Raw genomic sequence first — 14231 nt, forward strand, 5'->3', positions numbered from 1 at the left:
TTAAGGGGGAGGGAGGGAGGGGGGGGGGGAGGGGGGGGGGGGGGTGGGGGGGGGGGGGGGGGTGGGAGTGGGGGGGAGTAAACCTATCATTGCCTTTGCACTTCTCTGTGGTCTTGACCCTTGCCAACCACTTATATCAACACTTCTGATTCTGTGCTTAATTGTTCTATCATTGATACAATATTCCTAAATGTTCAGATTTCATTATTCCAAAGAAATTGTTAATTTAAATGTTTTAATTAGCAGATTCACAGCTATGTGCAGTTGTATTGTTGTTAAATCCAAAAGGTTATGAATCTTTTAAAATATTAGCGTTGAAAACAAAGAAAATATATTAAGTTATGGAAAGTGCATGATATCAAAGACCTTGTGCGAGTTTTGAAAATGTTGGTCTACTTAACAGGTTACTAGATTTTTACGTCAGAGTTTGATTTCCTTAATGGAATTTAAAATGTTTGGATGAAATGAGATTTGAACTTATTTCTTGATCATTTGCCCAGGTCCCTTGTTAACTAGCCCAATAATATTAATCATAATGCTGCACTATCTATATTACTAAAAGTCTGTTCTTGACCGCTTTTGGCCATCTGTGCTGCAATTTCCGAGAGAACGCCGCCACCTATGGCCGTCATTTTTGGCCACCTTGCTCAGAGCCCCCCTCCACCGCATGTGTGCCGAGGATTTTTCCCGTCGATTAGAAATGACAGAGATATTTTATAGTCCCTCCCCGGCAGGGGGGAGGGACTATAAAACCAGGAAGTGGTGTGCCTCACTCACTCTTCAAGATGGAGGAAGGCAGAGGGTCACGTTTCTCTGAGCTGTGAATAACACTGAACACATGTCTACTCAAATGTAAGTGCCCTTAGTGGTTCTAAAATGCTTGCAGAATGTGTCTATTGGCTCTAAAGCTTGCAAAAAAAATGTCTATTGGTTCTAAACTTGCAAAAAGTGTCCCTATTGGTTCTAAAGCTTGCAAAAAAATGTCTATTGGTTCTAAAAAAATGCTTGCAAAAAATGTCCATTGGTTCTAAAGCTTGCAAAAAATGTCTATTGGTTTATTGGTTCTAAAATGATTCATACTAGCGCCCCCCCCCCCGGTTGGCTTGGCTTGGGTGTGTCTTGAAATTGAAAGGCACTACTTATTGCAAATGGTGGCATGAAGTTGAAAGGCACTACTTACTGAAAATGGTGGCTTGAAGTTGAAAGGCACTAACTGCAAATGGGGGGCGTGGGAGCATTGGCTTGAATTTGAAAGGCACCACTTACTGCAAATGGTGGCATGAAGTTGAAAGCACTACTTACTGCAAATGGTGGCTTGGGAGCTTTGGTTTGAAGTTGAAAGGCATTATTACTGCAAATGGTGGCTTGGTTGTTTTGGCTTGAAGTTGAAAGGCACTACTTACTGCAAATGGTGGCTTGGGTGTTTTGGCTTGTAGTTGAAAGCACTACTTACTGCAAATGGTGGATTGGTTGCTTTGGCTTGAAGTTGAAAGGCACTACTTACTGCAAATGGTGGCTTGGGTGTTTTGGCTTGTAGTTGAAAGCACTACTTACTGCAAATGGTGGCTTGGGAGCTTTGGTTTGAAGTTGAAAGGCACTATTACCGCAAATGGTGGCTTGGTTGCTTTGGCTTGAAGTTGAAAGACCACTTACTGCAAATGATGGCTTGGGTGTGGCTCAGTCTCTGCAAGATGGAGGAGGGAGAGGTCACGACTCGCTGTCTTTAGTGGCTTTGCACCCTACTTCAAATGGTATGAAACTGCACTTGAATTTGGTGGCCTTGCACCCTGCTAGAAGTGGTAAGAAACTGCACTTGAATTTAGTGGCCTTATACCCTGCTTGAAATAGAATTTCAAGGATTAGCCGTGAGTCAACTACCAGCCCACCAGCCGTGAGTGAGTGAGTTGCCAGCACAACAGGCTTGATTGACTGAGACGCCAGCCCAAGAATCCATTTGGCGCACAATTTGCATACTAGCCCTCTGGAAACCAGTCCCTTTAGCCCACAACACCCATACTAGCGCTCCAGAAAGCCCCCTTTCCCCCAACTGGCCACCAATATTAGAATTGGTGGAGAGGTGGAATATTGCGTTGGATGACCAACCCTCCTGTGTGATGCTGGGACCCAACGGGTCCCACTTAGTCTAGTATCATTATTAATCACTATGACATCACCGTATGCATTTAGAAAATAATGTTGACCTGTTGATCGATGATCTTGAGAGGCCAAAAAGCATACTCTTATTTTCATTCAGTCTGGCTATAAATTGAATCTCTTTACAATACCTTCAGCTTCTCTCTCAAAGTCACCAAGTTATTCTGCCAATGTTGAAAGAGATGCACTTCAATACAGTGGCCCAACTTCATCGCCGTATAACATCACTGATATGGTAGGTAATTATTTTATTATTCACATCTTCACTATTTTGGAATTGTGACATTTGTTCTGATGTTTGTGTTTTTTTTGTGATGATGCACATTAGAGTAATGCCAGGCTTATGCCTATTCCTTTCAAAAAATCAACAAATTATAAATCACTAAATAAATCGTCATTTAATTCTCATAATTTCTGATCCTTCTAATTCAGAAATTGCACACTCAGATCTGCGTCTTACGATGCAACAAATTAAGCTTTCTTTGGATCTGTGCCGCACATTTTCAAAATTTTAGGCAAACAATGCAAAGGATAGAAAAAAAAAAAAAGACAGTGCTGGAGTAACTGTCTGACAGCATCTCTTGAACATAGATTGATATTTTGGGTCTGGACCATTCTTCAGACTAATGTGAGGGGGGGGGTGCAGAGAGGAAAGCTGGAAGAGAGAAAGGGCAGGACGAAAGGTAGGCGCAAAACTCAGCAGGTCAGGCTGTATCTGGAAAAAATGGATAGGCGATGTTTCCAGTTGGGATCCTCCTTCAGATCAGATGAGGTGATATCTTTTAAGTGCATATTTTTCTTTTTTTCTTTGATATTTATTGTCAGCCTTAGCCCTCCATTTTTTTTTAAAACTGAAAATCGGTGTTTGTTTTTGCCTTTAATATAACATGGATGACTCTAACATGGAATTGGGCGACATAAAGATTGACCTTGTATGTGAAAATGGCATGGTGGTGTGGAGCTTCACTAAGAATGAGGTTGAGCGCATTACGAACAAGTTTTTTTTTGTTTGAGTGATGTCAGTTGCAGACCAAGTAGAATATTCCGGGTTCAATTTCGACTTTGGAGATATAAGCGCAAGCCAAAGCAGACCAGGCACATCTTTCTATGTAATGAATGCTTTGTGTGAGCATGTGTGTCTATGTAATGAAAACTGTGTGTGAGCAGTTCTATCCTCAATACTGAGCAATGATGTAAATATACTTACACTGATTTCTAAAAGTCCCAGTGATGTTGACTACACTTGAACTGAGCTCGGTATGTTGTTGTGTTTTGCGAATGTATTGAATGTTTTTGTGTGTGCAAAATGGGTGTGGCTTGGTTGAGATTGTAGTTTTTGTGCTGAATGCATGATGTGTATGTGCAACTGATTGTTGCTTGACTGCGACTGTGTTTTTGTGCTGAGCAATGATGTAAATATTCTAATTGATATTTAAATAAATATTAAATGATATCTATTACACTTGAACTGAGCTCAGTATATAATGGTGACTCGTTTATGTGGTTTTCATAAGTGCTTGATTTTGTGCTTAAGCTATGTTATTCTATGCTTTCTCCAACTCCATAATCAAATGGTTGAAATCTATCCTTCCAATTGATACTGAATCAAATAGTTGAGAAACTTTAGTACATGCTGCACTGTGGTGCAGTCTATACAGTTCCATACAGTATTTTAAATACAATAATATTGATAACGTGAGTACAGAATAATGAGTTCTAGCTGTTGTCATTCAAATATGCTTAGAAATTAGTGGTGAATTTAGACAGAATTGAAATAGAGTACCGCAGATGCAGGAGATTCCGTTTCCTGCACATACACTTGGCAACTTCTATCCAGCAACATTGCCCTCACAAAGGACAAGTGCTGCAATCCATTTGGGAATGATTGATGTGCATTAAATGTGGTTCTTGCCAGTGACACCTACATCTCTCCCCAAAAAGTGAATACAATGGAAGTATGATGCATAATGTTTTATCTTAAATCTGTGGCTGTAGTGTATTTGCAACTTTTTTTTATGGTAATGTCATGGTTTAGCTTTACATTTTTGTTTGGTTTAGATATTTTCTCACGATTCATCTGATGACACAAACAGTTTCAATGCCAATGAACAAACTTCAGAGGCAGATCAAAAGTCTACCACAACATTGTCCACAGGGAGTTTTTCTTTGAGTGAACAAACAGCTCCTGATGCTATCAGTTCAGGTTTGCAGCATTTGATGTTGAAGTATCTGGTTTCTTGTGCAATACCAATAACAGTGCAATGTAGATGCACCTTAAATCAATCTTAAGTGCTCAATTTTTAAAAACCAGGTGATTTATTTTGCCTTGGTTGTTGTTGTTGCTATCATTTGCACTGAAAATTAATGGGTAGTTAATAGAATGTTATTCAAATTCTCTTTATTTTCAGCAGCTCACTATCAGTATACCATTCATGACATTCCCAATAGACAATCAACTCATACCTCGTCTTCGTGTGCATCAAGTTTGCCATATTCACTCCGTGTTTGCAAAGAAATAGTGAAGATCCAAAAAAATCTTTCTACCTCCAATGAGGAAACATGTACAGATAATGAAAGCAAAACTCAAAAAATAATTGATAAGTACATCCAAGATTTAAATAAATTACTGTGTTCGGGTGGAAACTATCAAGGTAAATGTATTTTTTGTAAAAATCAAGAAGCCAAGAAAATGTCTTTAATCCTATTTAAGCTTTCAATAAAGTTAAGACTGCATGTTATAATAAAGTTAAATGTCAGTAGATTGAATTATACTGCCACTTGTTATAAGCAGGGTACGCTAATAAAATGTACAGGTACTCCGAGACTTGCATAAAATTGTACTAACGTAAACAATTCACAAGAGGTAGTCTCATTTCCTGAATGACCTGTTATTGCAATGGGAGGACTACCAGAGCTTCTCGTCCGCATCATACATTTAAAAGCCCGGGCTCGCTGCTCTTCCCGTTTCAGCCACTGTCGGTGTGACACTGGGAAGGCGAGCGAGAACAAGGAAGGCAGTGGAGAGCAACTCCTGGCTGAGTCACAGACATCTTGCATGAGGGCACCAGCGAGCCCTTCTTCACCAGTAGCCGCACCACCCAGTTGAGATGGTTTTTGTTGTGCCTCATGTTGTAGCCCCTGGCCAGCAGCGCTTTCTTTAGGCTGCCACCTCCAACAGGATGTGCTCAGTCACCGTGGGGCTCCCTCTCCTCTCACCAGCTGCTGGGTCTTCCTGTCAGCATTGCTTGATCCACTCTTCATCCACCAGTGCTGCCGCCTCCCCCAGAGTTGCCGACAACTTCCAAGGATGAGAGGCGTAGTGGAGAAAGCGACAGCCATTCTGCTCCATGGCTGGTCTTCACATGGCAACCGTTGGTGGAGCATGGACATGTTGGGAAATCCAACTTGTCGGGATTGGAATCCCCATTTATCTGATTAAAAATGTTAATTTTTATTTGTTTCTAATCAATGCTGTAACATACTTTAAATATTTCTCATTCTCAATTTTCATTTCTTTACCATTTTATAATTATTCACTGCAATTTTAATAGTTGAAAATCAGAATGACAAAATATTGAAATTGTTTCCTCGTCATGACTGAAAATAAGGCACTCCCAAACCTCTCCCTCACCTTGCTTTCTGTGAAAGGCTGGTGGATCACTTTGTGGAACAGCCTTAGGTGGCAAGTCATTCTCATCTGAGACCTTGTCATTCAGATTTTATTACACATTGCCAAATTGCCCCTTTCTGGAGGCCAGAGTTACTGTGTCTGTCCCATCTCATCTAGTCCAGTTGAGCACAATCGAATACCCAGCTTATAATAAATGGCATTTTTAAAAATTGTGCTTATCTTACTGATTCTGGCTCTTTTTTAAGCATTGTAGGATATAGTAAACCCTTGAGATAACGGACCGTGGGGTGCGGGGGGGGGGGGGGGGTCCTTTATTGCCGATTGGATACTATAAACGAGTAAGGTATTATCGTTGTATGTAGTTGAAACAAAGAATAGAAAGATGATGGTTGATACACACAAGAGACACGAAGTGCTGAAGTGACTCAGCGGGTCAGGCAGCATTGCTGGAGAACATGGATAGGTGACTTCAGGACCCTTCTTCAGACTGATTACTCCTGCACTTTGCTGTTTCACCTTTAAAGCTAGCCACTGATACTGCACTGAAACAGCAGCTGGTTAGAGGGGAGGGAGCTGCACGGTGAATCAGCTTGTTCTGATGGTGGCAGCTCTCCAAAGAAAGTGCTGTCCCCAAGGGTTATAACGTGAGCCGCAACAACAGCCGTGTCACTGGACCACGTGGTGGGTGATAAAGGGCTTTCTGGTGCATCTTGCAAGTCAGGCATGGCATCAGAAACTGGGACTATAAACAGCCATGGAGACGGTGCGAGCTGGGGGTGTGTCGGCAGGTCTGTCTCCTAAATCCTAAATCCAAAATCCGTTATAAAAGGATCTGTTAAAACCAATGTTTACTGTATTTTTATGCTATCCTGCATCTTTTTTTGTGCAATCGCAAGAAAGTGCAATGCATTCCTAAAGGTATCAATCCAGCATACTATTAAGCTGTAGCCTATTTGCCAGTGATGTACAGTGTATAGAATTATAGTCATACAGCACGAAAACAGGACCTTTGGCTATATTGTCCATGCTGATTTGACCTCCTCCCCCATATGCCATTGGCCTGTAGTGTCTTTATCCTTCTATGCCTTGTCTATATGCCCCTGTCTAAATGCCTCAATCATGGTGATTATGTTTTTGCCACTTCTGCTGATCGCAGATCTCTGCCACTTTTTTTTACTTTCTCCTCAGTTCTTTAAAATTCCTTCCTTTAACCTTAAACCTATGCCCTCTTGTTTTTGTTATCCCTAGTGATAGTCTCTTTGATCCCTAATGATAGTCTTTTGCTCCAGTCAAAACGAACCAAGCCGATTCAATCTTCTTTTCCTCTAAACCAGGCAACATCTAGGTGATTCTCCTTTGCATGTTCTCCATCCGAATTGCATCCGTCCTATCATATAGCAAACAGAAATGTACACAATTCCAATGATGTTTGGCCAGTGTTTTGTAAAGTTTCACTCTCAACCTTTTTGTAATTTATGCCCAGCTTATGAAGTCAAGCATCGATGTGCATTGCTTCTTTTGAGAAACTGTACAGGAAGCCCAAGTGTTCATTTGCGGAATGAACAGAGAATGCTTGTTTAATGGTTAATTATGTTGTTGCAGCACACTAACTTTTTTTTTGTGAGGTATTTGTTCACTTATTTTAGTACAGTCATTAAGTTTGCGAAGTTTCATTGTTGTTGCTCTGTATAAGGAATGTATTATTTTATTTTACAGGCTCTACAACTAGTGATGACATTTCAGACCCGGAATTCCCTCGCCTCTTTCTTAAGCTCCAGAATTGCCAACAGGATTCTAATTTTGAATTTCAGCCTCCAGAGACTAGACCCAACTTTAGCATTTCCAGTTCTTCTTTATCTCCTACCATCAGCAAGGTGCTCAGAATAATTTTAATGTTGAACCCAAGTTGCTGATTTTTATTTATGCACACGGTATTTTGTAGTGAAACCAAGATGTATTTTGTTGCTATGGAAAGCAAGAGAGAAATTACTTTGGCTCTTTTTCAAATCTGTTCTTTGAAGAAGTGCCAGGTGATTAGAGGACAACAAATCTGATGCGAATCTGAGTAGGGAAAAGTCAGGTAATTTCAGGCTGGTGATTTTAACATAATTGCCTTGGAAATTACTGGAAAAAGAATCTGCATAAGATTCATCTGCAATTCTGCAAAACTACATTGTCATCAAAATCATTAATATAAACAAGAGTGAGTCCGCTACTGACTCTTGCAGCAAACCTTTCTAAAAACTACCCTCCATAACTATGCTTTAATTATATCCTGCAGATCAGCTTTGATTCCAGTTGGCTAGCTGATCTTGGATTTTATGTGATCTAGCCTTCCTCTACCTACCCTCTTGTTGATCTCTTTGGACAGATCTAACACATTTGAGACGCTCTTTTTCATGCACCAATCCATCCAGACTAATCATAATCGGTCTATGGCTTATCCAAATCTCTCCCCCCCCCCCCTTGCACTGCACTCCTGTCCAGGCAGATTGGGTCCTTTCCAGGCAGATCCATGAATACCACAGGTAATGCAAAAGAGAAACTAGACTGAGTGCAGAATATAGCATTATACAGCTGCAGTGAAAGTGTAGATATCAAAAGTGCGAATGCCGCAATGTGGAAGATTGTAAAATCAGGGATATATCCTTAGCATGCGAGAGGTTTGTTCAAGTGTCTAATAGCAGCAGGAAGAAAACTTTTCTTAAAACTGGTGGTATGTGCTTTTGTCTCTGCTGCCTGTCGGAAGAGGGGGAAAGAAAGATTGGTTGTCTGGCCCTTTGATTATGTTGGCTGTATTTCTGATGCAGTGTAGATGGTCTATTGGGGAAGGGGGAGAGGTTGATGGTTATGCCAGTGGTTTACGTGACAGACTGAGTGCATCCGTGATACTGCAGTTTCTTAGGCCGTACTAAGATGTGATGCAACCTGAGAGGATGTTTTCTATGATGCATGAATGGAAATTGTTTATAGTAATTGGGAACATGGCGAATGTCCTTAGTCTTCTGATGAAGTGGAAGTGAAGGTGTAATTTAATATTGTATCTATATTGTGGAATCTATGAAATGGGCAAAACAGCTGAAAGGGCTAGAGAATCAAGGGAAAATCTATATGCAAGGATTCTTGTAAGGAGAAAGCTGCGGTAAGTGAGGATTTTAAAATGGATCAGTTAAGGTTATTTGAATTGGTTTGGGACTTTATGAAGAATGAAAACTTTTAATGTTCTGTTGTCTGCTTCTGACATTACATTGCTATTTTTTTAATGTTAAAATGACATATAGTGTCCCCCTGCATTATGGCGTTATTGTGTTCCTAGAAAGCCTATTTTCAACAATGCAACCTTTTTTTCCCTCCATTGAATCCTGTATATAAATAGTGATATGTTTCTATGGGAAGTTTTTCTCTCCACCGGAATTCCACTGCGGGTCACCGTAGGTTAGGGAATTCTGACTGTTCTGTAGACAGAAGAAGGAAGGGTTTTGGTTTTAATTAGCTAGAAATGTATGTTGAAGAGATTGCCTTGTCAGTTTCAAAAGTAAATTCCCTGAAGTAGCTTTGCATTCCCAACTAGCAGCCTGAGTTTTAGTCATACAGCACCATAACAGACCCTATGGCCGAGCTTGTCCATTCCGAACAAGTTACCCATGTAAACAAATTACCCCATATAAACGAGTCCTAATTCAATGGAGTGTTTGACCTTTATATTCCTCTAACCCTTTCTTATTCATGTATATACCTTTTAAATGTTGTTGTTATACCTGCTAAAACAACTTCCTATGGCAACTTGCTCCATATACTCCCCATTGGGAAAAAGTTGCATCTTGGAATATTCTTAAATCCTTCCCATCTCACTTTAAACCCATGTCCTCTTAATTCCCCTACCCTGGGGAAAAAGACTCTGCATTCGCCCTATTTGCATTAAGGATTTTCTACACCTCTTTCAGATCACCTTCAGCCATTGTTCTCCAAGGAATAAAGTCCAAATCTGCCCAACCTTATCTGTGCCCTTTCCAGCTAAACAGAATCTTTCCTATAGCACTGTGACCAAAACTGAACACAATACTCCAAATGGGGCCTCCTCGATTAACCCGATTTAGTTATCGATACATTTTGTGTTTTTTAGCATACTTTCTGAAAGACTGATTTTTAAAATTCTGTATCTCAATGTTTTGGTGTTTTTGTGTGAATTCTGTCAGTTATCTAAACTGCAATGCTATGTCCTGTAGTTTTTCTGAATGTTAGAAATTGCAATGTTTTAAAGTCTATAGGGTCGGAATGAAATAGTCAGTATTCATCTTTGTGCTAAGGGTTCATTGATGTTTATTCTCTATAAGGTGCAAACTCAATGTTGGAAAAATACTTTTTAATAAGTGGAAAAGCTGACAGTAACTTTTTAATCATTCTAGAATTCTAATTCCCCAAGTATTGGCAACATTTCAGGAAATCTGCATGCTAACACAGCCACAAGCTCAGAGATGCAGTCCTCCAATGATGACATTGTACTCACTCGTGTTTCTGGAAGAACAGCTTCAGACACAGATCGATTCCAGGAGTGCATTCAGCACTCCTATAATGAGGGTGAGTGTCTTGGCTCCAAATGGGGAAAAAAAACCATAATGTCTGGACATATTAAGATTGTTAAAAGTAAAGATGCAGATTAGTTAGACAAAATATATGCAGCAAGGGAGAAATTTAAGCTTTAAATTAAAAAAAAAATTCTGCTAACTTAAATAAAGTGAAACCAACTTTAAATCACAGGTGGCAAAGCTGTTTGATGCAACGCAATATTCTACTGTAACTCCTGGAAAATCCAACGCTTAAAGTGCAGCCTACCTAAGTTACAAAATAATTTGTGAAACTTACTGCTCATTTGCACAATAAAAATCACCTCTGTACCTTCGGTATATTGCATATTCAGTCGTTATCATTGGTGCTAATCTTTGAGATTTTTAAAAATAAATATGACCTATGACCTAAATAAATATGACCTAAACGGTCCTTTAACCTTTATGACCTTTAACAATAATACTGATGTCTAACTTCCAAAAAATGTTTGTAGATTTGACATTGACATTCTTGCTATAAATTTAGACTTTTAGGCAATTTTAATAAGAACTAGACTAAGTGGGACCCGTTGGGCCCCATTCTCACACGGGAGGCCTGGTCCCCCAACGCAATATTCCATCACTCGCGCATAGCCCCCAGCTGCGCAGGTGCAGCTGATGGGTTCCCGTTGTGACGGCCCTGATCTTCACCCCCCACTCCGCCCCGTGCCCTTCTCTGCGCTCCTTTTATTCTCCTCGCTGTCGGTGATTGACAGCGGGTGTCGGAAGGGGCGTTGCTTCCCTGGCGAATGAAAGGAGAGAAGACCAATCACTTTTGTAATATTTCACCGATCGGAACAAAACTTGGTGCGCTTGCAGCACAGGTGAATGGTGAGTAAGGTGGTGAAAAATCGTAGCGCTATCTGGTACCGTTTTTGCGCAAATTTAAAAACAACGCCAACCAGAAGAGGGCAAGATGAAAATTTTAGTTAAGTATAGATAGAAGATAGATAGATAGATATTCAATCCTGACCTTTTTAGTCAATGAAGCATTTGTGACTTCATATTCTTCAGTTTGTAGATAGTTGTGAATCTTACTATCTTGGCTCTTAAACTGACCCACCCAATGCACTGAGCAATATTCATGAGACTATATCCCAAGTTCCTTCATATTCAATCACAATATAAGTCTCTGACTATTTGGTAAAACGATGGCCCGGATTACACTGGTAAATGTCAGAAGCATTGAATTGAACGGCTGGCATTGAAGTGGAAGTCCAGGACTTGCACGCATATAGTCAAATGTGGAGAATCCCAAGTAAACCCTTGGACAAAGATAGTATTTCTGAAGAATCCTCTGTTTGATCAGATGCAAAATTTGAGTTGGGTTGCAGTTTGATGGAAAGCAAACTTTTCCTTTAAATTATTTTTAGTTTATTTTCAATTTTTGTATTGCTTTGTGATAGATCATGGTACTGTGCAAGAACCGGGCGTTCGTCCACTATGTCTGCGCGGGACATAATGCCAAGACCACCTCTTATCTGCCTGCACATAATCTATAGTCCTCCATTTCCTACATATGGGGAGAAGGCAGGCACGGGTTATTGATTGGGGATGATCAGCCATGATCGCAATGAATGGTTCGAAGGCCTCCTCCTGCACCTATTTTCTATGTTTCTATATCCATATGCCTAACCAAAGGTCTCTTAAATGCCACTATCGCATCTACCTCAACCACTCCAGGAACTTGAGCAAGCTTTTCACAGGGATCTGCATGGTAGACTGATCCATAGTAGAAATCACATGGTGTTCAGATGAACTATAATTGAATGCCAAATTGGCTTGGTGTAAGGAATCAGAAGGACGTTTATTATTCAGATCGGAAGCCTTTATCCAGTGGTGTGGTACAGCAATCGATGCTCAGAATCCTATTTGTCATCTTTATTAATATTTTTGATGTGAATGTAGTAAGTAATTATTTCATGATTAGTAAGTGTGTGGGTCATACCGATATTGGTGGTGTTGTGGACAGTAAAGTAAGATTGGTTCCACTAGTAGATGAGTCTAGGATTAGAGGTTATAGCCTCAGAATTAAAGAACATTCTTTTAGGAAGGAGATGAGGAGAAATTTATTTAGTCAAGGTGCTTAATCTGTGGAATTCTTGCCACAGAAGGCTGTGGAGGCGAAGTCGGTGGATATATTTAAGGCAGAGATAGATACATTCTTGATTAGTACAGGTGTCAGAGGTTATGGAGAGAAGGCAGGAGAATGGGGTTAGGAGGGAGAGATAGAACAGCTATGATTGAATGGCAGAGTAGGTGATGGGCTGAATGGCCTAATTCTACTCCTATCACGTATGTTCTTATGATTGTCAAAAGTTACAACCTGATTTAGATTAACTGAAAAAGTGGGCAAAGGAAGGTCAGATATAATTTAATTCGTTTGAAATGACAAATATTGGCACGGTAAACCAGGACAAGACTTGCACAGCAAATGACAGAGTCTTGGAGAGAGTGTTGTAGAATAAGAATCGAAGAAGTACCTGTACATGGTTCCCTGGAAGTGGTGATACAGGTAGACAAGATGGCAAAGAAGGCGTGCAACTTAACATCATTAGACCAGCGTTGGGAACATAACATTGCTGTACTACAAAGTATTGATGAGATTGTCCATGGGTTATTGTTTGCAATACTGGTCACATTTTATATTGGAAGAATGTGATTAAGCCAAAGGGTGCAGAAAAGAGTTACAAGGATGGTGCTGGAATTGGAGAGCTTGACTTTTAAGGAGACAGGGCTCCCAAGACTGTTTTCCCTGGAGTGAAGGAGGCTGAGGTGTGACCTGAGAGCTACATAAGATCACCAGGAGCATGAATAAGGTAAATAGCCAGTCTTTTCTGTAGGGGACCCTAAAATTAGAGAACTAAGGTGAGAGGGGAAATGTTAAAAGGAGACCTTGGAGGCATGTTTTCAATATGAAATGAATTGCCACAAGTGGTAAAGGAAATTTACTTTGTCTCCATTGGGTAAGGTTTGGAGGGATATAGGCCAAATGTGGGCAGGTGAGAGTTGTGCAGATCGGGCATCTTGATCAGCCTGGCAAGTTGGGCCAAAGGCTCTGTTTCTGTGTTGCAGGACTCTGACTCTTAAAATGCATTTAGTAGGTTAATAGATGGGAAAGGATTAGTGAGATATAGGACTAGCTCGGGAGAGCACTTCAGCATGGACGAGATGGACCAAGGGGCCATTTATTACCTATCTGAACTAGTTCCTGATGGATTTTTACAACAGTGAGGGATTTTCATGGTCAATGTTGGGATGTTTTTTTTACCATTCCAGTATATGAAACATCAGTGAACAGTTAACTCCAAGTCCAGACTATAAATCCCACCACATCAGAAGGGAGATTTAACTCTAATTGTACATACCTGAAATGTTACTCCTTTCTCTGTTCATCATTTCAACTTTATTTTTAATTGGATTTTCATGGGATTGTTTGGAGAATTTTCTGCAAATTGTTTCACTCCCAGCATTTGTTTCATTTTTTTAGCCATGGCTACACATATTGGTGCTTGGCCAAATGACAAACATCTTGAACTAATTTTGTTGTAACTTGAAAGCGAGTGTGCAACATGTGACTGCAAAATCTTAATTAAAATTAATCTAATATTGGCAGATTGTCATTCATTTGAGGTTGTTGGCAACTGAAACTAATAGAAAATGCGAAATTATATAAATAACCATTGTTACCAAAAGCAAAAATCTTGAAATTGTGGAGATTTGCCAGGATCTGAAGAAACCCTTCCCATCTAGGTATGTAATATTGCAGGACAGTGACAGCAGTTCAGCACAAGTGCGAGCAGCACAATTATTGTGCCTCTACAAAAGCAGCAGTCCCAAAC

The 14231-nt window shown here is 40.2% G+C and overlaps 1 protein-coding gene across 1 annotated transcript in view; it reads left to right on the forward strand.

The window, feature by feature from the left end:
• The window catches only part of cep295 (centrosomal protein 295), a 61237-nt gene that overhangs the window by 37849 nt on the left and 9157 nt on the right, over positions 1-14231 (forward strand). Inside the window, 5 exon segments of the mRNA XM_055637293.1 lie at positions 2292-2389; positions 4213-4357; positions 4563-4805; positions 7502-7659; positions 10192-10363. Coding sequence (XP_055493268.1) covers positions 2292-2389; positions 4213-4357; positions 4563-4805; positions 7502-7659; positions 10192-10363 — 816 coding nt within the window.

The sequence above is a fragment of the Leucoraja erinacea genome, chromosome 6 (genome assembly GCF_028641065.1).
Source record: "Leucoraja erinacea ecotype New England chromosome 6, Leri_hhj_1, whole genome shotgun sequence".
NCBI classification, from domain to species: domain Eukaryota; kingdom Metazoa; phylum Chordata; class Chondrichthyes; order Rajiformes; family Rajidae; genus Leucoraja; species Leucoraja erinaceus.